The sequence below is a fragment of the Kryptolebias marmoratus genome, linkage group LG12 (assembly GCF_001649575.2).
Source record: "Kryptolebias marmoratus isolate JLee-2015 linkage group LG12, ASM164957v2, whole genome shotgun sequence".
Classification (NCBI taxonomy): domain Eukaryota; kingdom Metazoa; phylum Chordata; class Actinopteri; order Cyprinodontiformes; family Rivulidae; genus Kryptolebias; species Kryptolebias marmoratus.
Window position 1 is genome coordinate 8,295,602 of NC_051441.1, and position 27,358 is coordinate 8,322,959.

At 38.3% G+C, this 27,358-nt stretch overlaps 3 protein-coding genes across 4 annotated transcripts in view; 1 reads left to right on the forward strand and 2 right to left on the reverse strand.

Moving 5' to 3' along the window:
* The window catches only part of ppap2d (phosphatidic acid phosphatase type 2D), a 16,909-nt gene extending 3,330 nt beyond the window's left edge, over positions 1–13,579 (reverse strand). Inside the window, exons 1-4 of one of the 2 annotated variants that reach the window (XM_025007850.1) lie at positions 13,528–13,579; positions 924–1,081; positions 541–827; positions 362–419 (exon numbers count right to left, since the gene is read on the reverse strand). In XM_025007850.1, coding sequence (XP_024863618.1) covers positions 362–419; positions 541–827; positions 924–1,081; positions 13,528–13,537 — 513 coding nt within the window. In that variant the 5' untranslated portion in view covers positions 13,538–13,579. Of the gene's footprint in view, positions 1–361; positions 420–540; positions 828–923; positions 1,082–11,504; positions 12,123–13,527 lie in introns of those variants that run through there. The other variant, XM_017425388.3, reaches the window with a different exon arrangement.
* A 2,376-nt stretch (positions 13,580–15,955) lies between these two features.
* On the forward strand, positions 15,956–19,761 carry LOC108241290. Its single transcript, XM_017425319.3, has 4 exons — positions 15,956–16,852; positions 17,433–17,495; positions 17,961–18,009; positions 18,302–19,761. The coding sequence occupies exons 1-4, from the start codon at positions 16,736–16,738 to the stop codon at positions 18,697–18,699; spliced, it is 627 nt and encodes a 208-aa protein (XP_017280808.1). The 5' UTR covers positions 15,956–16,735; the 3' UTR covers positions 18,700–19,761.
* A 2,797-nt stretch (positions 19,762–22,558) lies between these two features.
* tnfsf14 (TNF superfamily member 14) lies at positions 22,559–27,304 on the reverse strand. Its single transcript, XM_017425347.3, has 4 exons — positions 26,778–27,304; positions 24,614–24,647; positions 24,453–24,524; positions 22,559–24,367 (listed from the first exon to the last, which is right to left on the reverse strand). Exons 1-4 carry the CDS (start codon positions 26,970–26,972, stop codon positions 23,979–23,981), a joined length of 690 nt encoding a protein of 229 aa, XP_017280836.1. The 5' UTR covers positions 26,973–27,304; the 3' UTR covers positions 22,559–23,978.
* Positions 27,305–27,358: the final 54 nt, after the last annotated feature.

Sequence of the window (27,358 nt, forward strand, 5' to 3'; positions counted from 1 at the left end):
CCCCCCCCCCCACCCCTCATCTCTGTGTCTCAGCAGCTCTTTTGGTTTGAGGCAGGAGGCCTGTTGGGAAATGCTACTCTCAAATATCTTCTCCTTCATAATCAGGAGTGAAAGTGTTTAACAGCACATCTCAGTACATGTTTGATTAGTTTAGGTAACAGTTGCACACAATCTCCTTCAGCCTTAAGAGACTAATGTTGTGAAGTGTTATGTTTAATGACTGAAAAAAAAATTGAGCTGCAATATTTCTAAAACCCTTTAGTGTCAGACACAATAACTACACCACATGAGCTAAAGTGAAAGTGAAGGTCACATTCCTGATGTGATTCTGACAAAGTGAGAGTGATTGTACGTAACTTACTGCCAAATAGAGCATGGTGTACATTGCAAAGGAAGCATGGCCGGAAAAAAATGATTTCCTGAAAGAGAAGATCAATAAAAGACGCCACACGTTACACATTAACCATCTGAGTTTACTGACCGTATATCCCACCCTTGGTAAACACTTTATCTTTGAGTAAAAGCACACAAGCCACACACCTTGCCTCCTCCACCTGCTTATCGTCGGGCTGCTTGCAGTTGACCTCAGAGATGTAGTTGCCAGGGGTGCAGTTAATGGATGCATATGTGATGTTGCACACAGTGAGGAAGTTTGGTCGCAAGCGACCCACGCTCAGCTTGGCCATATTTGTGAGAGACTGACACACACAGCAACCAAACAGGAAGCTTCCCAGTTCCTTGTACAGGCACGACACGTAGCGGTTTTGGACAAAAGCACGTGAGCTTATGCCTAGAAAATGCACCCTGTAGCATTCACCCAATGCAATCTGAAAAACAAAGTAGAGGAACTGGTTACAACAACGTTTGTTACATCATATTAAATTATGACAGCTTTGACTTTTTATAAATATCATTGGCCTTACTGTTAAGCCAGTGATGGCTATGCCTCCAGCAATGAGCAGGGTGTCAGTGATAGCCTCCCGCTCCACGATGGGATAGGTGATGGTGGTGTCTCCGCAGAAAAACCCTCGCTTATACGGAGTCACTGCCTTTAATTCACACGCAAAAAATGGAATGGAGGCTGATAAGAATATGGGAAAATAAGGGAGGGGAAGTGGGAGTAAAAAACAAAAGATGGTTTGATGAATGCCTGAGATGTGGTTTGCAAAACAAGGATCACAGAAAAAAAGGGTGGCTAAGACCTTGAGATACTGAGGCTTTTGGGAACATATAAATGTGGCTTTCTCCTAACTCACTAGAGAATGTCACAAGATGCAGCTTAATAAGACCTGCAGCAATACCATGTGTCACTCATTTGGGAACATGAGTTGCAAATATCTTGGGATCAGGCTTCCTGCTTATAGCCATTTTAACCAGAGGAGCAGGATAAAGAAGAAACGATAGACACATAAATACATATGACATGATGAGGAAAAGATGGAAAACATTACAAGAGAGAAAGAGAGAAAAGTCAGTGAGCTTAAAAGAAAGAATCAAGTCACTGTTGAAAATGCTAAATGTTCTTAAAAATTATACCTTTTTCCAGGAAAACAAACTAAAATAATTTTATTCCAATTTCTGTTACATTTACTGTTGTCCTAAGCTGCATTTCCTGGCTGGTCACTGATTATAAGAGCTCTGTCACAGGAAAAAAAAAGGTCAAGGTCTGGTTCACTTAACAAACAAACCTCATGGCCTGATGCTGAAAGTTTATTGGGTAAAAGTTGTGCAATATGTTAGTGGCAAGGGGGAGATGATGTTACAGTATCCTCCCACAAAATAAGTGCAGAATTTATCTGGACTCCAAACCCACATTCAATAACCCTGCAGAGGCTTGTCCAGCATTCTCCATTTCTCTGTCCCTTATCCCATGTCCCCTTGTCACCCCATGGAATGCAGTGAGAACATGGGACTAATCATTAACCTCTGTGCCTCTCCTTCTCATCCCCAGCCCGCTGGTTGGCTGGAACGCACCCAGGCCAAAACACTGCTCCTGCCAGGGAATCTTTCAGGCTACGTGACTGAGTAGTGCACAGGATGCACATGTAATATCAAGCAAAAAGGAACAATAAGCAAATATAAACTAAAACACACAAACAATGGTATTAAAACGTGTTTAATCAGTACAAGTGTACAATTTTGACTTCCAAATGTCAAGGACTTAATAACTGATTCTACACTGGGGGCTACGTTCCCAGAGATTTGCACTGATTGTTTCAGCTGATGTACTTTAGCTATCGTTTTCCTTGTGATAATCATTTACTCCACTAGTAAAACACTAATCGCAACCTCACCAATTCCACAGCAAGGGTTGACACCCATACATCTATAGCTATTAATGAAGAAAAACCCATAAAAAGCTGTGGCCACACACTTGGCAATTTTGTTATAGCTGAGACACAATATTCATTGAATATCAATTTGAATTTATAAAATTCTGCTGCAGTCACAAATGCATTTTGGTGAAGTCTGTTGAAAGTCACGTCCTGAAAGAAAGACAAAACATAGGGATGTCCAGGAAGTAAGGGAGGGAACAGCAGAGGAAAACACTCTGCAGACAGATAGCAGAGGCCGTGACGCCAACAAAGAGAAGACAGATACGAGACACCTCTCATCTGACCCCAATCTCTCACTCATCTCATTCAGCTGCCACGTCTGCTGGCAGAACATCACACACACCTTCTGCAGGAATCCTTTTGTCATTTAGTTTGAACTTTGACTTTAAACTCCAACCATTTTATCATTTCAGATATTACAGTAAAACATTAGATACAACATCATATCCTTATTAAACAAATGTAAATAGAAGAAATTACATTATTTTAGATTTTCTAAGCAAAAGGCAGAGGTATTCCTGATATTAGTTACATATATCCTTAAAGCAAAGTAGTATAACAGAAAACGTGTCTAATAATAAGTACACCGTTTGTGAGTACATTATGCATTCACTGTGGATTGTTATGTTTAAATATGGTTTATGGTATGACATTCTATTTTAAATCAAGGCTAGCTTATGAAGACTGCTTTGCGGTGTTAAAGTGATTTTTGTATAAATAAGTGAAAAGTTATCCAACAAACAAATAATACATCTTTAAATGAAAAATCTTATTTATAACTTTTTGGTTGTTGCAGACATCTTGTATTTGCTTTTAAAATGTGTTCCGAATCATTCTGTTGGAGCTCTCTTGCTTTTGAAGATGTTCAACAATTGAATAATAACATGACACTTTAAACGTAACTGAGATAGTTTTTTTGCTTGTTTTTTTAATAGAGGCAGCAGGTTTTTGCTTCCATAACATCCATTACCAGCCCCCTCTCTGACTTCTGGACAGATTTTACAACGCAGTCAGTCCTTTTTTACTGATCAATATGTTGCTGCATTGACAGAGAGATAATGGATAGGACCTCCATTAAGACCAAAACATTCCAGAGTTACAAAATGAACATGGACTTTATAAAGGATCATTTTCAGTATTGCCTAATGGGAACTATGAAGTGCTGAGCCAGATAGAGGTATGTTTTATCACCCTCCTGCCAATAGGGATGTACCGTTTTCCCATTTTTGCATAAAGTGCAAATTACCTTTAATAGACAGTAAATAATTTTAACTATAAAATGGTATATAGTGGTTATATTTAGAGAAAATTAGCTACAAGATCTACTTTCATTTTGAGTCTGAGTCTTTTAAAAGATAAATAACGACAAAATATATTTACGGGAAACTAGATGTTTGCACAATTTCCGGCATTACAAGCACTTGTGGTGAAGCCAAACTCTGTGCTTTGCAACTACATTAAAACCGTTTTCACAACAAGACATAAAAACTCTCCAGAGACTCTCACATCATCTGTCAGGCAGCTGTGAGCAAACCTCTGCACCTGGCCTAGGCATGCTTAAAAGAGAGCCAGCATTGGAGGGCCTGCAAGGGAACCGAAAGTAGGCAGAGAAGTGGGTCGGCTCACACACCCAGGCAAAATAATGCGCTGCTTGCTGGGTCTGACATCCAAAGCCAAAATGCTTTTCAAATGCTCAACAGGGACAGAAGGAAAGAAAGAAAGAGGGGGAAGAAGGAGGAGGGAGGAGAGGGGATATGGGGCTCAGAAACTCTTCTGGTTCTAATTTACACATCTATGACCACACAGCCCAGAATGAGCTCACTGTGAGAGGAGAAAAACAACAACCAATGGCAAAAAAATAAAAAAAACAAATAGCTATGGAGAAATTGGTTAAAGCAAGAGTGCAAAACAAACAAACAAACAAAAAAGCATGAAGGTAGTCATGTTGGTCAACTGCAAATCAATGCAGTGTCAAACTAAAACATGGGCTAAAATGTATAGTTAGAAGGCAAGACGATGGATAAAAAGGGCTGACGGTAATAAAATTATTTGAGAGAAATCTGAAGAGATGGAGCAATTGAAGATGCACCAAGGGCTCCTCTATGAGGACCAGCAGACGGAGGCGATTAGTGGTGGTTCTGGAATGTGAGGGTCAAAGATCTGGGCTCTGCTGGGACCCAGTCTGTAAACAAGACCCTGCCTCAACCAGGAGGGTACCCCTAACATGCCTACAGACTTAACACAAGCATATACTTCTATAAACCACACTTAGATGCAAATAAACCAAAGCCTCAGCTACAAACAGCCAAATTAACCATAAAAAGAAAAAAATACATATCACAGGCTCAGAGGTTATACCTAGACAAAAATTAACCACCAAAATAGACCATGCTAGAGCAGGAAACTACTTTTCAAGCAGATCATTCACAATCATAGGTCTGCAGTCTGATATATGCTGCAGTCTGATATACGGCCTGCACAACCTCATAGATTAACGTGTCACAGCCTAAAGCTACGTCTAAACAACAGTAATGCTTATCTGCGTCATCACACCCAATAATATCTGACTGTCCAGGCCTAGTTTTACATTTGCCCTTTGACAGAAGTGGAGGACATCCTATTAGTGACCTGTCAACACAGGTCCATCTGACTTACAGCCTGGGTTTGGAGTGAGCTATGCAACCCCCTTTATGGGTGGTCTATCCTCACAAGGCCTTTTACTAGCTTGCATGTCCAATATTTCCAAACAAGACTGTGAGCTGCTTGTTTACATTCAAGCCAACCCTTTAAAAATAATAGTGAACTAAAGCACGCAGTGTGGTAATTTAAATATTTGCAGGCAGGAAAATCCCTGGTAACATCACAAGGAGAAATCAGACAGACAGTTTAATATGTTAATAAACAGCAGCATACTGTTGGTCTGAGTGTGCTTGTGCAATTATTTGTGCAATAATTACTTTAATACCATAAAGCTGTCTTCATAAGCTAGCCTTGATCTTATATTTGATTTAATCCCTATCCAATTTCAGCAATGTAGTTTTGGCAAAGTCGGGAATTTTGTCATTCTTCAAAGAGACAATCTGGAAGATTCCATGACAGACTCAAATGTGTACAATTAAGAAACAAACAGGCCTGCTATTGTGTTGTAAGTCAAGAACTTAAACACAATGGCCATTCACATGGTTAGTAGTAGTGATTATTATTGCCAGTCATAGACTGTTAAATACTCTATTAAAGTAATATGTGTTTATAGAACTGCCTTAGTGTAAAAAGGTTTGCTTCTGTTTTCCTTGGTGATCCAGTTCAGATGAAGAACAGGCATCAAAACAATTAATGTTAGCTTTCTGTAGACACGTGCTCTTTTTTTCCCCATGCAGACTGAACTCTTCTGATAAACTGATGTATTTCATCTGCCCTGATGCCATAACTGGGAGATTTATCAGAAAAGACAACAGTGATTTGAGGAGTCACAACAGTCTTAAATACTGAACCATCTGCTATCAACAAGATCTTCTGTAGTAGGTCTACAAAGAACCCTACACGTAAACCCCCTGATTCATGTATGATTCCTTATTTAGACAAGGGATGACAAAAAGAGAAACAAAGAGGCAGCTTAGGGCACCATCCTACCTCAAGATTGCAATATCTATAAGCTACATCATCAAACTCACACAGAACAAAAGAATACCAAAGCTAAAAGCAATTTTTATTTCAGATATGGTGTGTCCAACTGCCTTTAACCCGTTTTATCTTCAAAAACATTTACCAGGAGAGATCTTGTGTGCCCTTTCCACTGTTATTGTTGCCACTGGCCAGTGGAGACATGCTACCCACAGCTGCGTCTGTTCTCTCCACACTTGACTGCTCTGCTTCCTGGAGCCCAGCTTTGGAGCTCAGGGTGTAAGTGGTGAGGCTTGAAGTGGGCTGCATGTCCGTCTGATTCAGCAGGAACATAAAGGACATGCCACTGTGGTATGTACCTTGGAAACTTTGAAGGGTTTCTCTGGAGGTTTTTGTGGTGTGGAGGTAAGGTTGAAAACAGTAAGGTGTGTGATTGTAGTCTGCAATGTTAAACATGACACAGGGGTGTAGTTCAGGCTCCAAGCGATGCATCTGGCATGGTGTAGACTGGTTATGGAAGTTATATATGCAAGGAAATAGTTGGTGTTAAACTTGCATCTAGAACAACATCAGAGAGAAGCTTGTAAAGAAACAAAGAGGGACATTTCTCTTATATCAAACATTGCACAGTCATAAGATTGTCTTAATGCTTGGTAATCATGCAATGGTACAAAGAGAGTTGATCCAAGTCTTCTAATAGGGGGACAAACAGTAGCAGACAAGTCATTAGTTCTCAGAAACACAAAGTCAAGGCTACTGTTTATAGTAAGAGTCAGGAAGAAAATTTGATGGTAAGCCTCTCCAGATCTATTCGAGCTAATGAGCACTGAGAAATAGAGTGCTGCACACATCTTTATTCACTCATTATGACTAATACCTATGGACCACCCAAGGCACTTATGCAACTGTCATCTAGAAGATTGCAGCTGTCTCATTAAAATCACATTTGAAGCTTTTTTCCTGTTTGAATATTTCCTATCATTTTCTGAGTATTATTTCTGCACTAAGACACAAACCAGCAGCTGTGTCTATGATCCCTTTGGTGCCCATGAGTCTGAACTTTGACTTCTACACTAGAACTTCAACCCTTTGTTTTTTTTCTATATCCCTCCAATGGGCTTTGACTGAGTCATTCAGGCTCTCACTTGCCCCCCAGCCTTTAGGCATCTGAGATATTTCTGAGCTCCGAGTTGGATGTAACAAACTAACAGGTGAAGGAAGTAATATAATAAAGTACAGTGAGTAGGAGCCATGTGGTCTTTCTGCGAAAAAGCACACCTAATGGATTCTTGAACCTCCATACTGCTGTCAAATGGAAAGGCGATGCATTAAAACACTAACAAGGGAGGGTAAGCAAAGTCACTTCTTCCACTGGCTAATGATTTGACTGAGCCAATCTTAATGGCTCTCCATCTGTCAGCCACAGAGTGACGCCAATTTGTTCCATAACTTCAGAGACTCGGGCCCCAAGACGTTCAGCAAAGCAGCACCGGCAAATTTGTCAACAAACAGCAAGCACATGGCAGCTGTAGTAGCGTCTGCATTAGCAGCCGTATGACTCATACACTCTTACACACACACACACACACACACACAAATATTCACAAACATCGGAAACAATTTAATATTCCTAGGCTTGTACGCACAAGCACGTCATGACGTGTTGGCCTTTTGCTGTCTAACTCACTCGGCAGCTTTATATACTTAAAAAAAAAAAAAATCACAGACACTCTTACATAAATTCACCACATGCCCAAAACACATGCAGATACAAAGAAAACAAAACATTCCCACATACCTGACTTTACTGCAAGCACATCTTGAATAAAATTCACCCATAAAGTTTATTTGAAGAAAAGAGAAGGGTAGAGAAAAGCCCTGAGCAGAGATAAGCTGGGGGGAACCAGCCTGTCTAGAATTCAGCAAAGTAGATACGAGTCATCTGGTCCTGGCATGCTGCTTCATGTTGAGTACGAAATCACTCAGCAGTGATCAACTGTATCCTTCCTTTCTTTTTCACTGTGTCCAGAAGGTTGTTCTGTTGCAAGAATCACTTTCTTGTGGTTAACAAACAAACCGACACCTAATTTTTAAATCACTTTTAACCACCTGCACTTTTATAGGCTTCTTGTGCATATAAATATGTATGAAAATAACAGTTCAGTAATTAACCTCTAGTCGAAGGTCAAGCCTAAAGGCATTCACAGTGTTCAGGTATAAGTCACTGCCTAATTGTCCTTGAGAGAGTCAATAACAAACTTTATTGGGGGTGATGACAGAGTAGGGATCACCAATGCAGAATGGCAACAGCAAAGCCGGCTGGAGGGCCTGTCCATGCCTGCTCCTCAAAAATGATAAACACCCCAAATCTCCTGACCTCTTAGCGGCTAGACTAAATCTGCCATAGGGCGTAGATTTTGTCAGCTCTCTTTCAATCAAAACCCCTTAGTCCCAACAGGCATACATACATACACTTCAACACACAAGTAAACACTTGACCAAACTTGGGCTTTTCTCATTCTGCAGCTCACATGGAAGATGGGAGCACAGCTGAATCAGAACAATCTGTCTTTGTGAAGAATGTATTATGTGCATGTCCTAGAAGCCACATAAATAGCACTGCCTTAGTACTGAGCCACAATGATTTTAGAACTGCCTGATGTTGAGTAAGAATAAGATCAGTTAAAGCTTCACTTAATTTCCACAAACACATTTAAAAATACCACAACACACTTACTTTATGTCCCCACTTTGAGGCATATATAAGCTAAACTCATGAAAGTCATGAGAAAAAATAAAAATAAAACTCTTCATCTCTCTTCAGCTGATCACATAATTACAAAGACGCCTCAGGGTAAGATTCCATGTTTCCAGTCATGAAAGAGCCCCTTTACTGAATGAATAATGCTGCCAGGTCAACTGTCTGAAACAAATCTGATGATGGTATTTTTAAAGGAAAATTTGGTTAGTCAGAGATAAAAGGCAGAGCGAAAAGAATGGACCAATTCATATCTAATAAGGGATACCATTCACTGCCAAATGCCAACAGTTGAGTTAAATTAAGCATCTGCTGACATAGGGTGAGGATTTCTAGGACAGAGACATACAGGATGAAGTCAGACTAAGAGGAGTCTATAATTCAGTGCTAATAACACCAATTATTAGCAAGTATGTGTTGGAATGTAGTATATATCCCTCTTATTGTAGAACTTGTCATACATAATAGTAGATAATAATATTGTAGCTCGGATGATAAATGCTGCTTGTGAACACTTAAAAGATTTACTAAATAAAAATGTAACGACATGTTCATTGTTGTTTTTGCTAAACGTTATAATTACTTTTAAAAACCCATATATATATTTGCAGAACTCTATAAACTTGTACAAAATGTGTTAGCTTTATCCTGTAGGGTCATGGGGGAGTTGAGTTGGGAAGTGGTGGGGTACATCCTGGACTTGACCAGTCCATCAGAGAGCTAACACAAACAAGCACATCCACACTTATATTTGCTGCCAGTTTAGAATCAGTAATTATCTTGCACAGCTGTTTTGGGACTATGGGAGGAAACTGGAGTACTTGGAGAAAACCCCATGCAGCAACATGAAGAACAAACAAACTCCCCAAGCAAAGCAGCAGGTTCAAACTCAGAACCTTCCTGCTGATGCAAAACTGCTGAGAGCTGCATATTATTTCTTCAATTCCAGAAAACAGCTATTTGAAAATGAGAAATCTATTTGAGCTTATGTTTCACATATTTTAGACATCTAAATCCACTCAGTTGAGTCCAGCTGGATGTTCTGTAATTCAGACTCAGCACAGTTATCTACACAATACACGAGGGGGATAAGAGGGGTCAAGGCACGCAGCTTTGTGAGAAAGTGAGTTGCATGCTCAGTTTGAGTCCTGATAGAGAGTCTTTTCTCCGCTGTGCTGAGTGATAATGGGTCACTGTCCACTTCTTAAACCCAACAACCAGAGCTGCTCAGAAGTGTGCAGACTGAACAGCTGTAATTGCATACCTTTAGGGGTTAAGAATTTCATTGCAATGAAACTAACCGCCTTGCACTGCTGTTTTGTTTGCCTCATTATTTAAGGCTGTAACTGCCAACGAGCATCGGACCCGTTGGTCTGCCTTGACGGGTTCTACCTCTCTTCTGTTTGCTGCCCAAATGGATAAACACTTACTCACACTGCAGTGATGCTCCCTTCCCTACATTTTTCACGAAGACATAAAAAACAACAGAACACTGCATCTGTCCTCCCAACCATCAATGTTCCTGCCAACTATTCTGAGGTTTGAACTTTTTGGGACAAAAAGAGACCTTTTTTATTAGAGGCCCTTTAGAGGCTCTTTGAAAATAACAACTCTCAAACTCATTTGGTATTTTATATACAAATGTTTTTTTTATATAGTTGTGAACATTTATGTGACCTAAATCATTTCTGACCTTTATATAAAACACTTGGTTTTACATAAAGGACTCATAATAATAATAATAATAATAATAATAATAATAATAATTTCTAGGAGAAAAGAGGAAGCCAGATGAGTGAAATGACATTCAATTTAGTCAATACAGTCTCCAAAACAAGCCTATATTGTTTTTTTTCTGGAATATTGTTATTGTTGTGTATATTTTTTATTTGTAATAATGCACTTATAATAGATAACATAAAAAACAAGAAAAGAATAGTTAAACTAAAACGAGTTAAAATATGCAGCTAACACTAATAAAGTCTGCAACATTTTGGGATTTGGAGTTTAAGCATTTAAAACTATAGGAAGAAATAATTATTTGTTATAGCAACTTTTTAAACCCAGTATTATTTGGTATCTTCAGGTTATGTAATAACTCATTTCCCTTCACATAAATAGGCTTTAAAGGTCTCCCCTCAGTTCTTTCTGACATTAAAATGCCTTTTTGTGCTTCTGCCAATAACTTGATCAAACTGTAATCAGCCCATGGAGCTTCAGCTCGTGGATAACATTCAGTATAATCCCACGCAGTGAGGGCGGGCTGAGCAGCTCGTGAACGGGGGTAATTTTCGGCACGAGAACACAAGCGCGAGGCATGGTTTTTACCCCAGTTCCCACGTTCCTCTCCCGGGAACTGTGGGGGGTTACCATGGGAACAGATGAATTCTCGGGACAACTCTGCTGCTGCCAGATGAGCCCCCTCCCCGCCTCCTGCTCCGCCCTCCCTCCTCGCCCCCCACGTGAGGAGAAGTTTTCCTGCCTTTTGAACTTTTTCCACGGAACTTCTGGAAAACTGCTTTGCAGCTTCGTTCACGCAAACCCCGCTCTGATGTGTTTGTTCACGCTTTTACTTGAAAGAAACAGCAACTTCATTTCCAATAAACTGATATGTGAGCAACAAAAATAGTAGATTTACAAATATGCTTCCTAAAAATAGTTGATAATTAACGAATAATAAAGATATTAGGCAGTGGCTTTGTGCGTGCGCCCACATGGGCATTAGTGGCTAAACACAGAGGTTTGCTGGATCAGAGCCACTATTATACAATGAGTAGCTTAAATCTTACCAACACAAAGACAAATTACATCCAAACCGACAAGCATCTTCCTCTTGGTGCAAACCGAGCCCCCCTCCTGAGTCCGGGGGAGAAACTGTCTCCCCGCTCCGTTCTCCCTCCCTTCCCCGGCTCCTCCGCTGTCCGCCAGCCGCAGCTGCAGCTCCGCGTCCCGGGGCTGCGTGTTACAGTGCGTCCCGCTCGAGTTCAACTTTTGCATGTCTGTATCTTCTAAAAACAAGACGTTTGTGACAACTTGAGCGGCACGCCGGTCCTTTCTGGAGCCGCCGGTCGGTGGATCAGTTATGAAAAAAAAAAAAAAAAAAAAGTTTTTCAGTGCGTCCGTCGGTGCAACAAATCCATGTCAAGTGAAGTTTGACAGCAGCAGAGTCTGCTCAGACCGATCAGCCGCTTTCACTTGAGTTTGTCATCAATAAGGAGGACAGCAGGGAGGGGAAAAAAAGACCTGAAGCAAACCAAAGTACCTGACAAAAACTCACAGGGAATTTCTGAGTGGGAACATGCTGTCCTTCCTGCTCTCTCTCTGTGCGTGTCCTCTGAACAGATATTTACACCTATGGGACAAAAACATAAACGAAGCACTCTGAACCTTAGTGTCCAAACAGTGTTTTGTAAGCCCCTCCCAACTGAGGAAGTTATGGAGCACTTATTTTGTGAAAGAGCTCATCATTTCCGCTGATGGGTTTTTTACGGGTAACTTTACGCACCACCGGCTCTGAAACAGATANGGGGTAGACCTTCAAATCAATATGTATCGATCAGACATCCAATCACATGTCCACCCCCCTCATGACTGCTGCTCAGATACTTCCTGAGGCGTTAAACTGTGTCTGATGTCCTACAAACCAACTTAAACAGTTCTGTTCAGAGGATATAAAACTTTTCAACACAATCAACTCGTCTTAATATTATTCAATAATTTAGGTTTAGTGCAACAGGAAAAACAAATCCAGTGGCTTTCTATTATTTATTTAGTTGTCAAGCTCTGTGGTATTTAGGTGTGAAAAGTCGTTTACCTGTTTGTTTGCCTTTTCTTCCTCAGGGAGAAATCTCAATCAGAACAACTCGGCTCAGGTCAATAAAAACTAATGATGGCTCTTTGTCTCATACCTAGTGCAAACTTTTTAATTCCTCATCGATTACGGTTTTGCTGCTGTTGTTGTTTTGTTTTCCAAAGTGCTCATTCTGTTTTGCAGACCTTTGGGGTTATCCTGCCACCTGCTGAAGACTAAAAGAAGAGCTTCTGCTCTGTTCTTTCCTGCAAACAGTCTTTGCTTGTCCTGGTTTGGTCTACAAGAATATTCAGTGCTGCAATGAATTATGACTTTCATTATTTTCATTTTTTTAAACCTATTTTTTCCATCTAGTTGAATCCTAATAAAAAAATAAGTAAATAAAACCTATCCAATCACATCATTGTCATCTTCTCAAGAAATTAAATATGATGAATTCTGAAAATGTTGTCAGTTTTTCTAACGTTACACTTACTTTTAAATGCTTAAAAGGACAAGTTCCTCAGGTGCTCAGTGATCTTCTGGTTCCTCAAAGATCCACGGGCTCAGCAACCCATGGGACAAGCAGCTTTTTGGGTTTAACATGTGGAATTCCTTACCAGCAGACTTGAAATTAATTTCTGACTGGAATAATTTTAAATTAAGACTGAAGCAATTTCTGAAGGAGAACCAGTTTTGAAGTCTTATTCTTTCAAACTGCATTTTAAACTGTTTCTATTTTATGTTGACAAGGGCCCATCTAAGGTCATGCATTGCAATTTAGTCTTGTCTATAGATTATATTGTATTAGTATATGGTATTTGTTAATACTGAATACTTGTCCCTATACAAATAAACAATAAATTAAATTTATAGAAAACTGTTACAGCAGTTCAGATTTCAGCTGGGCCAAACGAGACAGACCTACTGTTATGAAAAACAAAGAAAATAAGTTATTTTCAAGTTTCCAACAGGTCAAAGGTCCATATGGAGTCAAACAAGACTAATACCCACTCACACACCTAGGGACATTTAGAGCAGTGGTCTCCAATCCTGGTCCTCGAGGGCCATCATACTGCATGTGTTACTTGTTTCTCTGCTCCAACACACCTGATTTGAATCAAAGAGTGATTAACAGGCTTCTGCAGAACATGAAGAGGTAATTTAACCACTAAATCAGGTGTGTTGGAGTAGGGAAACAAGCAACACATGCAGGATAGTGGCTCTTGAGGACCAGGATTGGAGACCCCTGATTTAGAGTTATCAAACAACCTAACATGCATGTTTTTGGTTTGCAGAACCTGAAGAAAATAAAAGGGGGCTATACACAGTAAATGTAAACCATTTAATAATAAACTCGCCTGCTGCCTTTTCTAGAGTATATATGCTTCACTCGTGTGTTTTCAGTTAAGCACAGGGGTTTTTGCACACCTGATGGATGTATGGTTATTTGATTGGAGTTGGTTCATAGTAGTTTTGGTTATTTTAAAAGCCAAAACTAAATGACAAAGAAGCGAGATGATGATATATTTCTGTGTTTAAAGTATACGTGTGTAGTGTTTTGCAAAAAGTATGAGGCTGACTTTGTACTAATAGTTGCACAAATCCAGGCTTGTTTTGCTATGTGTGGAGAAATGTTTTAGAGCGTACGCTTTCATATAAAAAAACAACTAATGTTATCCACCTTTGTTTATTGCATTACTGATTTCCTTCCTCTAGATGGCTGTAAATCTTCATCACACAGAGAGCTAATCAAGGAAAAACCATCAAAGTGCAATACTGATAAAACGACCTGACGTGGCCAGACATGCAAAAATCCCATCTTTGTTGGTTATGTTTTTGGTATGGCATAATATATTGTCAGTTTTGTGAAATATGATGTTCTGTCAAAATTCACAAATTTGACTTGTATTTTATTAACAATTACTGCATATGTTGTATCCCACAACTGCTATGAATCCAACTTTATTTTAAGAAAAGATGCCCATCTTCACCCACTCCAGTATTTTTACCTATATGTTACTTTAAAGCATTCATAATTCTTTAGCTCCACGTTTTCTTAAGTGAAACTATGATTCACAGAGGTTACTGATTTGGCTTCTGTTTGGAACGCGTTACGTCAACTGAAAATGCAGAACTAAGCTCTACACACATTGCTGAGGCAGGCTTATTTCCCTTTTTATTTTCATAAACACAAGGGACTTCTTGTGTTTTTAAGCGTGCATATGCTTAGATACCTCTGACTCGCTCAGAAATGTAACAACTTTTTCCCCCTTCAAAAAAGAAGAACTCTAGTTTCATTAAAGAATAAGCTTTGCTTCTGTTGTGCTCATAAAGATATTTAGCCGTTGTGACATTAAGGCAGGAACTAGGCACTAAGTTCAAGTTATTTGATTATTTTACCATCTATTTCAGCTCTAAAAGATATCTCACCACAGGTTCCACAAGTTGTTTACAAAGTGTGATGACACATACCTGAACCAGAGCCCATCCTGTTTTTCTGACATCAAACTTTCCCCAAGCAAAAAGCAGATAAAGAAAGTGAAGCCACTGACCACAACCAGAATGTGGTGGGAACTTTCAAGAAGAACAAATAAGAAAACAGCAAAAAATTGTGCTAGTTTTCTGGGTTGTTTTTTTTTTTTTTTTTGAGTATGACATTTAGTTTGATGGGGGTGGTGCCTTGGTTAGAGCTGTCACCTCACAACGAAAAGGTCGCAGGTTCGCCTCCTGGCCTTTCTGTGTGGAGTTTGCATGTTTTCCCTCTGCACAAGTGGGTTTTCTCCAGGTGCTCCAATTTTCTCCCACAGACCAAAAATATGCATGTTCGATTCACTGGTGGCTCTAATTTGTCCCTAGGTGTGAATGGTTGCCTGTTCAAGCACCAGCTTTCCTGCAACTCAGAAAGTGAAAGCAGGTAAAGAAAATGGATGGATGATAAGAGAAGATAAAAATAAATAAAAAACAAATGTAAAAATGTGTGATTTTATGTAAATACATTATCAAGAGCAAAAAAAAAATCGCTGCTCCAAATGTTGAACTGATACATATAAATTTTATATGATTTTTTTTTTCGTCTAATTGCCTAACAAATTTGCTTATTCACCTACATATTTTGATGTAGAGGAAAGGAAATGATTTGCCAGTACAAGTTTTATATCGCCTTCCACTGAAGGGCAAAGGGGGATGATACTGTTGTGTGTGTGTGTGTGTGTGTGTATATGTGTGTATGTGTGTGTGTGTATGTGGTTAACTGCATGTCTGTTACAAAAATGTAAATGTAAACCATTTAATAACTAAATAAATTTTAATAAAACTTTCAGAAAGTAAGTATTGGATTTGTTGGATTTACATCTACAACTGAATAATCCAACCCAGTTCAAGATGGTGACCAGCTTTAAAAAAAACAAACAATGTCTATGCTTCAGTCATATTGAGCAAAGATTTGGTGTGGTAGTGGCTGAGGCTGATCCCAACACATATTCTGAGCCCTAACAGATTGTTTAATATTGTCCATCAGCTATTTGGAGTCAAGTTTGTTTGTTGGTTAGAAAAATATCCCATTAACCACTGGATGGATATGAATGAAACTTTAGTATGAAAGGTGATGGATGATATAAATTCCTTTAAGGAATGTCAGGCTTTTAATATTTAGAAAGCTTAATTATTATTATTTTTTTTTTACTGCTCTAACAAACCCTTAAAGCACATTATATAGAGGGCTCAAGTTATTAAAGTGAATTGTATTTAATACAGAAAAAGAAATCAGCAGAAATATCAAGGTGATAACATTTTCTGCCATGTCTCATAGTAAACATGGACCAAAATGACTCATTTAGGGACAAGTTCATGTCAGCATTTTTGTTTTCTCCCATTGTACTGAGACTTGTTCCTTGTTTTGTGAGTGTGTGTTAGTGTGACTTGTGGTGAGTGGGAGAAAAGGGCCAGCCCCCAGACTCAGATACAATCTGGGCCTGCTGCATCTGCCTTCACATGAAAAAGGGGAAGTACCATTTGGATTAGTCTTTTGTTCTACAGCTACAGAGTGCAGAACATAGTCAGACATTAAAACATCCTCATCGTATTACGCACTGAGCTCAGGAAACGAGCACTCCCCGCCTGGGTGCACAGCAGAGGAAACTTGGGACTCGTACAGTCATCATTTCTTAACATCTGTCTTCCTGCGCACCTCAGCCTCAGACCTGTCTGAACTCTGCCACCGGACGGACCATGCCACAGCGCAGCCTGCATCCCCTGGTCTACATCCTGCTGATGTGGATCACCATCGTTTCCATAATCCAGGTTGTGTTCATTGCCTTTTTCTTCACGTTGGGACAAAACGGCCAGGTGAGACTTACTGAAATAACTTCATAATCAAACTTCAAGTGTAGCCTATAAAAAGTCTTAATAGCAAGTCGTGAACATCAGCTTTATGAAATTAGAATGAGTTAACATGCAAATGTCTACACTGAGACATATAAACACATGTGCAGTGCTTCTGTTCTTTCATGTGGTTTCGACAGTAGCTCAGCTGGTGAGAAAGACACCTGTGCATGTGGTCTGCAGCTGGTTGCAGACCCCGGCACAACTCCCATGTAGTGAAAGCTTTTTCATAGAATTCATTTATCTGAGATGAGTGTGTTTCCTGGAGATGACACAAAATGGCACAAAAGCAAAACAAAAATAGAGGTATTATGAAGTGTGACTGGACTGACAAATCTGTTTTAGAATTTAAACTTGTTTTTCAGGAGTTTCAAAAATGCAAACACTCATTGTTTTTTTATGGAACCAGTTATTTTTAAGCATTTATAGAAACTGAATGAACTTCATGCCCTTAAAGTTAGTGAAACACTTATTTCAAGACATTTTTCTAAAAGATTTTTCCATGACTTTGTATTATATTTTAAGGTTCTGTTTCTAATTCCAGTCTTTAGGCTATAGAGGTGAAAAACCAGGTGGGACCAATGATTCCCTAGTTGGCACTACTTTGGTAAGATAATCTTAATTTCAGTGTGTGTGCCTCAGTAACCTTCCTGTGTTGTGCATTTTACTCCTGTAATATGAATAAATTTTGTCTTAATGAACAAAACACCCCTTTTTGATGTATTTATGATCCCAGTTTTGTATAAATGTAAATTCTACAGTTCGCAACAATCAACCTTGAATTCTTTCCATTTTTTTTTTTTTTTTTGAGTTACTTCTGTCACTCTAACCACTCTCTTGGAGGAAGCACAGTGACGTCATTGCCACATTCGGGGAAATGCCGCTAAACTAAATTGTTCTCTCTTCATTTTTTTTTTTTTTCTCGAGATAGCACAAGAGCTTTTTGTTCTCTCTTTTAGGGTGTAGGTGGTAGTTTGATCACCAAGTTAATAAATTTGATGTTGTTGCTCAGTGTGACAACACATCAGACATTAATATTTTGAGAATAATCAGTCATTTCTTCTTTTCATAGCCCACCACCGCTAAACGAGGCATGATGCTCAACTTTAAGGCCCAAAAAGGTAAAATTTTCCTACCTTAAGGCCAGTTTCCACATGAGTTAGATTATTGGGATTAGTGTTAATCTGCTGGGACAGATTCTCAGTCATCCAGACATGGCAAATCCAACAAATAAATAAATTAATTAATTAATTAAAAAAACAAATAAACTGGACTTCTGTTCTGTATTTAAATCTTGTCTTTGTTTTTTTTCTGTTTTATTACTGATAATGTTGTCACAGCAAGTATGAAAGTCTGCAGTATCAGAATAAAGATCAGGAAATGCAGTTTCACAGCTAATTCTAATTTTCTTAGCTCCTACAGCCAAAGAGGCCATTTTCTGGGTTGCAGTAAATCCAAACCAAAACGTGATTTCGGAGTCAGGCAAGGAGCTTGATATCAAAAAGGATGGATACTATTTCCTGAGTCTTCGGGTGACCCTGTCCTCGTGTGAAGAAGCCGGGGGCTCTACCCCTAGCCCTGAGCACACCGTGAAGCTGAAGCTGAATCTGAAGTCTCAAGGCAAGTCTGAAGAAAAGGTGCTGCTGGAGGGAGGGATTGACAGACAAACAAACAGCTCAGGACAGCTCAGTAGGGTAAAAGGACTGTATGCTGGAGGGAAACTGGTGGTCACCATCAGCCCACAAACAATGTGTCTAAACACCAGCGAAGCTGTGACCCACCTGGACGTCATCTTTATGCAAAAACATTAAAGTTCCCATCAAACAGTTGCTGCTATGATCCACCAGTCCACCTGTGAAACCCCCTCATCAGCAATCCTGCTCTGACAAGAAGATGGTTTAGTATTTATTGTTTGCTTGGAACTAAAGAGATTTTATTTTATTTTTTTAAACTATTGGAACAGCAGCTAATTAAACCATCTTTCTATAGTCATAAACAGTCAAAAACTCTTTAAATATCAAATTCTGGGTTACTAAAAGAGACAATTTACCCTCAAACCCAACTAAACAATGGAAGTATCAACTCCATAATTCCTTGAGGTTGACGTCATCACTACAAATCTGTTTCTCAGTTGTTATGTTTAACAAAGTAATTTTCTAAATCCACCTTTCAGAAATATTTTCAAGCAGGTGTTTAAAAAATGAAGACGTGCCAAAGATTTGGGCACAAAAGCAAAAATATTTCTTTAAATTTTTTGATTTATTTGCACTGTTTCTTCTTGTCAAATCTTGATTTATTTTTTTCCGTGTTGAATTGTATAAATTTAAATATTTATGTTGTATTTATTTATTTTTTTGGACCCATCTTATTCACAGCACAGATACTGTATATAGTAAACGCCACCGTCAGCTAATCTTCAATGAATGTATGTAACATTATATATCTTACTGTTACTGACTTGCTGGATTATTGTTGTTTTTGTTTTCATTTTGTGCAAAACTGTCAAACTAAAATGTACAAAGTGGAAAATATGACTGGTAGTCACTGGAGAAAACTTTATTTATTTTTGCTGTGGTTTTGTGATTTTCTTTTTTTTTTTTTTACAGTTTGAATTGTATTTTTTTATCATCACTTGTCAAACAAAAATTCAAATTCAAATTTGTCTTACACCTATACATCTTCTGTGTTAGGAGAGACTGAAAGAATTTATTGTTTTATTTTTTTATTTGTTTGAGTGCTGGATTTTAGTTGATATTGTTTTCTTATGTATTTAAAAAGACATAACAGGTTTATTTTTTAAAGAGTTGACTACTTTGACACAACTACTAACATAAAAAAATGTACAAATGTCTTAATTAAACATGTTATTTCTATACAAAGGTCTGACTGTGGTGCTAAATGTAAACACAACAATGACTTGACGCTTTTAACTGTGAGTCATTGTTGAGACCCTGAGTTCAAAATGAAAGCGAGAGATTGTAAGTTAATAGTGGGATGCCGCAGAATCACTAATAGGAAGTCATTGTGGGACCCACCCTATGTGCTGTCGAAGAACGTCTTTTCCAAATGAAACAACACAACATATGCCTCTTCTGAAAACATTCAGCATCATATGTGCTGACCTACATCACTAAGATCAAGATCTCTAACAGAAGAAAAAGTCACTGGAACATGAAGTTAGTCATCAAACCCAAGACAAATAGTTTCCAAGTTACAGAGGGTTTATCTGAAAACATTTCTTTTCCAAACCTCAGCCACAGAGTCCCATATCTCTCACTTTCTTAGCTGCTGCCACCGCAGGTTTCAGTTTCACCGAACTGGAGTCCAAGATGTAAAAATCAGATGCAGACAGCAGAAGTACCCAGCTACCACCACCCATTCTGTCTAATTGATGAAAGGCTTCGGCACAGGTTGGTTTGCTCCCACTGTTACTTTCCACAGCTTACGTAAATCCTGCTTTGCTTTTTTAAATATTTATATTATTTCTACCGTAGAGGCTCTTTTCTCAACATCATTTGATTAAAAAAAAAGCAGCCAGTGCAATAAAAGATTTTCCAGAGTTCAAGACAAATCAAGTCTTTGCATTTTAATATTGATAATTATTATGAACAATGTTTGTGAAGATTTTTCATTATCGCTGGCTACCAAAAGGCAAAAACAAATGATAATGTTTTTGCCCTGTGTGTGTGCATGTGTGTCTATCTGTTACCAAAATATCGCATCAACCACTGGAGAAACTTTCAGAATTATTGGATGTTCATCTACAACTGATTAACTTCTGGAGTCAAACCAGTTAAAGATTGCTGCCACATCCAACTAACCTTCAAAAGACAAAGAAATGTCTTTCACTCAGTCAATTTTATAAATATTGACTTAAAGTTTGTTGTTGCATTAACTGAGACTGATCCCCAATACATATTCTGAATGAAAAAGGTTTGTTTAAAATGTTGCCATTAACGATTTAGAGTCAACTCTGTCTGTTTATGTCATGAATAACTGGACAAATTTTAATGAAGCCTTCAGGAAATAATCACAGGTGATACTGTAGAAACCTATGAACTTTTGGAGCTAATCCAATTAAAGATGGCTGCCACCTCCAACTGACCCTGGAAAATAGAAAAATAGCTATATTTCAGTCGGCTTTAGAGAACAAATTTTAATTTGGTAGTATCTAAGAGTCATTCACAACTCATACTCTGAGCGCTAGTAGATCATGTGAGATATCGCAGCACAGCATGAGTATGAACATAAGATGTTCTTAGTCTAATACGCTGGAATGAGTGGCGTGCTATTTGCATTCCTTCAAGGAATGCCAGGCTTTTAATTTAACCATTTATTTTTGTTAAAGATGGTCTAAATAAATTTAGCCTCAAAGCTCATATTTTCGCTCTGCTCTGTTTCTCTTGTGATCAAGAGCCCAACACAAGGGGACAGCATTTAGCTGTGGACTATTTGCAGTGTACTTTCAGGCACTGCACATGATCTGACTGCAGGAGAAGAGGAAGGAAAAGAAAAAACTAGAAGCTTTATGTTGAAGGTAACTTGAATCAGATTTGTATGTGAGAACGCATGTAGGTTTTACTGATGGTTTCGTTTATTGAAGCGTGTTTCTGAACATATCCGCTGATAGCGAACTCCCACCCCACACCATTTCTTTGTAACAGTCGCAAGAAGTTTAGAGTTTAATGATGATATGGCTTAAATCCCAACCACACAGCAGACACTTCTTCCTTTCCTTTTGTAAAAAACAGTCTCACACACCTCCCAAGTCAACCAGCACTGGAAACTGATGACTCATACATAACGAGACAGTGAAAAACATCTGAGCAAATTATTTGACTGATATGGTTACTGACACATACATACAGTTGGATTAGTGTCTACACAGTTGAGCATTTCTTTTTTGATATATATATATAAGTTGAGCAAAATATGTACCTAAATATGCGCTTGAGGGAAAATTAATATAAGGTTCACACCCACCTCTTAGCACTCTCCCTTACACACTCTCACAGCTCCTTCGACAGTACATTTTACTCTCCAGGTCTGGGGTTGGAAACTGAGTCAGGCATTCTGCTGCCATCAAACCCCCTTCCCTCCAGCGGCCCCCTTACCACTTCCTCCTCAGTTTACAAGTATACAACTCCGTGGGTGTTTTCATGAGTAGCTTCTGCGAACAGCCACATGTGAAGGGAAAGCGTAACAGTAAATGTGTGAGAGATGCAAAGAGAAAAAAAAGAAGCTTCAGAGAGTGATCAGGCTTTTTTTTTTTTGCACAAACCTTGTCAGCATACTTGTCATCAAGTTGAAAACGATCATGTGTGACATTAAATTAAATGAAAAACGCTGGAGAATCAGGTGTACATGGAACAAACTGGAACCAGTGGCCCCCATCGTGAATTTAACTTCTAGATTTTACTGCTGCACTGTAATGTCCATACTACAGAAAGATTACTGTAAGTTTGACATGTTTGGCAGTTCTGTGTCAGTGTGGTCATAAAGAAGCAGGTACACAGTGTCTGCCGTGTGGTTGGAGAAAGCGGGTGTTAGGTTTGTTGATAATGAGACCACTCTGACTTCAGCGCGGCTTCTTTTGATACAACAGGAAATGAATTCATTTGACTCACAAGGTCTAAAAAGGAAGACTGAAATCAAACTGCCAAACTGAGCTCTCAGAATATTGTATGTTTATTTCAGAATATATTTGCACAAATACAGCAAAATTATAAAAAAAATAATAATATTAACAATTATACAGCTATATCTAAAGAGAATAAATAATGTTTAGGTGTGGTCAAAACATAAAAAAAGAAGAAAATGTTTGAGCCTTTTCTAGTTTAAATTTTTGTGTATATTAATTTGAAATAAGACAAAGATCATCAAAACAGATATATCTGACAGGCTTTGTTCATTTTGATTTGAAGGAGCTTAAAAAAAAGTATGCATAACTTTTAAAGTTGAAATTTTCACCGCCATACAAAAAGCCACCTCCCGAGGCTGTGAGTTTGAGCTCAGGTTGCATCGAAACGGGCATCCAGCATAAAACAAGGACCAAATCTTTTGTGCAAAATCACTTGCTGTGTTAACCCTGCAGAAGGGAGCCCCCCCCCCTTCCTAAAAACAACAACAGCAACAACATGCAGGAACCACAAAGTCCAAAATGCAGCAAGCATTTAACACCTGGTTTTTCATATTAAACAAACAGAAATAAAATCCCTGAGAAAAGTCCTGCCATCTCAGACTCTTATTGTAAGCTTTCATATGGAAGCAGACCTGGAACAACTTTAGGAATTTATTTTCATGATAGTATCTCGAGATAGATTAATTTATCTCATTATCTCATGATAACAAAGCTTGTTTTGTCATAGTAACAATTTAACGTTGTCCTTGTCTTGATATAAAACATGTAATTATTGTAATGAAATTATTTTGACTTGTCAAAGCTTGGTCATGAAAACTAAGATCAGCTGTACCTGTTATTATTAATTCTAATGTGATTATCTCAAGATGACGAGTTATTTGAGACGACAATAGTGCAAAAATAAAAGGCTCCTCATTGTTCAGTACTGTTTTTAGCACACCTGGAGATCTGAAACAGTAATGTTTTGGTCCATGATGGCTGTTCCTTCATGTGGCTTCTTCAGGTTGGAACAGTTGTACTGATTTCTGATGAAAAATGTTTGCTTGCTGTAACTGTGATTTTGAGATTATTTCTGATTTTCAAAAGAAGCTTTTCTAGGCTGAAATAACTGAAATAACTTATGAGAAAACAAGCTCCACTTTCTCACAGTAATAGTTGAATAGGTAAAAACTTGAGGTTGATCCAATATTATGCACTTGTTTTTTATAGTCTGTTGTGAAATTTCATGTCTGTGTTTTAACTGTAACTTTCTTAGCCAGTTCTCTCTTGAAAAGATGTTAATCTCAATGGGATCTTCCTGGTTCAATAAAGAAAAGAAAAAAAACTAGACAAATAACAAATTTTTTTGATTTTTCCAAATGTTTTTTTTTTAAAAAAGGATACATTTCTAAACATGTCCTCTTTTGGCTTCCATACTTTTAAGCTAATAAGAAAATATCAATGTGATATTTATATCATATATGCACCAAAGACATTCTCAAAAGATTTGTGCCTTGCGATTTTTTTTGTGTCACTCACATTTACATAAATGGCATCATTTTTGTACAAATGAAACACTCCTCCCAGAAAACTGTTGGATCTGATTTTACCCGGCTTTGGAGAACTGTTCCTGGACTGCAGGAGGGTAATGTGTTCCCCAGCATACCTTTCAGTATTTACATTTATTTCATGGATAAAGCTTTCACTGTCTAAGAAGACGAAAACCTTGGAATAGACATAGTAGTAAGCCTCTTTCTGGATGATGAGTTTCCTGTCTTCGTACTTCATCTCGTAGAGGATTGGGTCTGCGATCATGCTCCATGCCATGACATGTTTGTCATGAACCACATCTGCGCCATCTGGAAAGCAAACAGTATTTTATGTCCTGCTTTGGTGTTAAAATAACCATTATTGTAACAAAAACTACAGGAGTTCTTGTTTTACCTGTTAAATGTGCGACTGGTTTGGATGGAAGAACATCTTCACCGGGAGGTTTAGAAGGAGAGGCTTCATCGCCTGTTTGAGGATGAGACATAGCGTTTTGTTTATTTTTTTTTCTCCAAAAAATAAAACTTTATTTAAGAAGAAAATGTGCAGAGACGTACCTCCACTGAGCTTTGCAATTTTTCCTGAGGAGACCTGTAATGGTAGAAAGAAGAAAAATGTAAGCATTTTAACTCTGATCTGTCTGCATGATTGTGGCAACACCTAAAACACATATTCATGACCAATTGTGACAAATACAACCACGCTTTGAAAAAAGACACTAAAAGGCAACAATGATTAAATTTAAGCTAATCTATTTTTTAAAAATGCGTCATTGTCGAGTCATTTTTCTGCAAGGCAATATTTGAAAGTGGAGCAATGAGCTTTCTAAAAATAAACAAAAGGTAGATCATGATTGTAAGACAGGAAGTAGACCATTTCCTTCTCTGCACCGTCCCTTGCTTGTGCAGCATGTGTTGTCTGTAACATCATCTTCTCAGAAAGTTGCTTCACTCTCCTCAACTTTCAAAACCCCGAGACCACTGGCTTAGCACACCATTCGGACTGCGTAGGAAACTGAGTCAGAACACTGATCAGCAACTTTTCATAACCGTAAAGCAACTCGTTTGTAAGCCAATGGTCCCAAAGACGTCACAGGAGGCTTTTTGTAAACGAGCCATATTTAATGTACTTCTCCATTACTGGTCTACTCTCTTCCCCATTTCTGTGAAATAAATCAAAATCAGCAGTTTTTGGACAAAATCGTTCACATGATTTGAACTTGGTTTTGTGTCGTAAGATAGCTTCTTCTTTGGACACTTTTCAGTTTAAGATTCCCCCCTAAAAAAGTTGTGTAAAGTAAAATGTGCAGAAAGTCATGTTATATCGAGACAATAACCAAATCTGTAGGTCAGGTTTCTACTTTCAGTATAAACTCTACAGTAAAGAAGACACTTGGAAATGTGTACATTAAAGTTAAAGGCTTAGCATTTCTTGAAGGAATGCAATTCTTCCACGACCTTTCATGCCAGAGTTTTAATCTGAGATCATCTTATTAAACAACAGAGTCGTAACCATTTTGGTCAAACCTTGAAAAAGCCTTATTCTCGGTCTCATGCGATATTGTGAGACGTCACGCTCAGAACGTATTGTGAATTACTCTCAACTACTAACAATTTAAATTTTAGCTCAATTTCTAGTAAAACCGATGGAGTCATATTCATTTTTTGTGTGTGTGTTGGCCAATGCTGATTCACTATGATGGCTATTTTGAGTTGATGGACTCCAACAGTTATTCCTGATATTTGAAGTAATAATGAAGTAATAATCTTGAACAATGAGTAGAACTTGGAGTATGTGTTGTTAATGACTCTCAACTACAACCGCGCCAAATCTTAGCACAGAATCTGTAAAACTGACTGTGATTTTTGAGTTTTCAGGGTCAGTGGCTGCTGCGACCGTCTTTAATCAAGACCACTATAAAATGTAAGATGTAGATGTTAGTCAAACGAAGATTTCCTGAAAGTGGTTTATTAGATAGTTAGCTAACAGACAAACAGAGTTGATCACAAATGGTTAATGACAAAATCTAAACAAACTTCTTGTGCAATCTGTTCGCAAACAGAATGTGTTGGGAATCAGTCTTAGCGTGTACCACACCAAACCTTAGGTCAGTACGCATAAAACTGACTAAGTTCTTATCATTTTTGTGTTTTTAAGGTCAGTGGACTGTGGGGGCCATCCTCAATTGACTTGACTCCAAAAAGTAATCGGTTGTAGATGTACATCCAATGATTGATTGTGCAAGTCAAGATATTTTGGCAACACACACACACAGGCAAAAATATAAATGTTTGCCACTGGTGACCTTTCGGTGGCGAGTAATAAAAATTGTTACCAGTGTTACGGTATTTATCCTCAATGGCATTTGGGGTATTTAACTCATGTTTAAAACTTATTACACACAAAAAAACTAAACTTTTTTATCAAAAAATGTAAAAAAAAAAAAAAAGAATTTGCTGAGTACATCACGTTTCAACATTGATCTTTTTATTTTGCTTTTTGTATTTAAGTAAATTATTCTCAAAAAAACAAAAAGTAGAAGAAAACCGTAGAAATATAAAACTAAAACTTGTAACATAAAACAGGTAGTAAAGCTGATTAAGATCAAGTCATGAAAGTAATATTCAGAGGGGTTAAAAAGTAAACACAAAAAATCAAAAACTTAAATAAAAAGTAGAAAGTAGAAACACAAAAGAGGTTTTATGAGCTTTTTAGACTTACTTGTTCAGTTTGGTAGAGTCGATAGATGAAGCAGGCTTCAACAATCATGCCACACAATGCCAGAGCCACCAGCAGGAACAAGAGGGTCTGCACAGCGTTGGAACGTTGCCCCCCTTTGGTCATCCGAGGCGGCACTGGGGGCCGAGTCGTATGGGTGTCCACTACAAACACAGAGGAGCAGCCACGCTCTGCCATCCCCTTGTGCTTTTTAAAAGAACAAAAAATATTTCAGTGTAAAACTGTTCTCCAGAGGTCAAGGCTGTCGCTTTGAAAGGGCTACAGAAACTAAAAGAGGCTTGAGCTACAGTGAGGTGTCAAAAAAAATAAAAAAGTTGCACACATGGGTGGGCTCACTTCTGGTTGGTTCAAGTCGAGGTGTCTTATGAGTTGTCAGAAAAAAACAATCTTGTTTTGCATCACCCAGCACCTGTGAAAGAATGCATAAAAGCTCTGTAACTGTGCTCATCAAAATGAAACTAGTGACAGGATTTTATTTTCACGAGACAAGTGGAGCCTTCACAAAGCCATGAAGACGACCACAGTGAACAAGTGGAAGACCAGAGAGCTTGCATTTTAACCCC

What these genes read in the sequence shown, in the direction of transcription:
- LOC108241290 (XM_017425319.3), top strand. Translation starts at nt 16,736, where the DNA reads ATGCCACAGCGCAGCCTGCATCCCCTGGTCTACATCCTGCTGATGTGG. An exon ending in CGTTGGGACAAAACGGCCAG is followed by an intron (nt 16,853 to 17,432) that starts GTGAGACTTACT and finishes TTCTAATTCCAG; the next exon opens with TCTTTAGGCTATAGAGGTGA. An exon ending in CAACTTTAAGGCCCAAAAAG is followed by an intron (nt 18,010 to 18,301) that starts GTAAAATTTTCC and finishes TAATTTTCTTAG; the next exon opens with CTCCTACAGCCAAAGAGGCC.
- tnfsf14 (XM_017425347.3), bottom strand. Translation starts at nt 26,972, where the DNA reads ATGGCAGAGCGTGGCTGCTCCTCTGTGTTTGTAGTGGACACCCATACG. An exon ending in AATTGCAAAGCTCAGTGGAG is followed by an intron (nt 24,525 to 24,613) that starts GTACGTCTCTGC and finishes ATCCTCAAACAG; the next exon opens with GCGATGAAGCCTCTCCTTCT. An exon ending in ACCAGTCGCACATTTAACAG is followed by an intron (nt 24,368 to 24,452) that starts GTAAAACAAGAA and finishes TTTGCTTTCCAG; the next exon opens with ATGGCGCAGATGTGGTTCAT.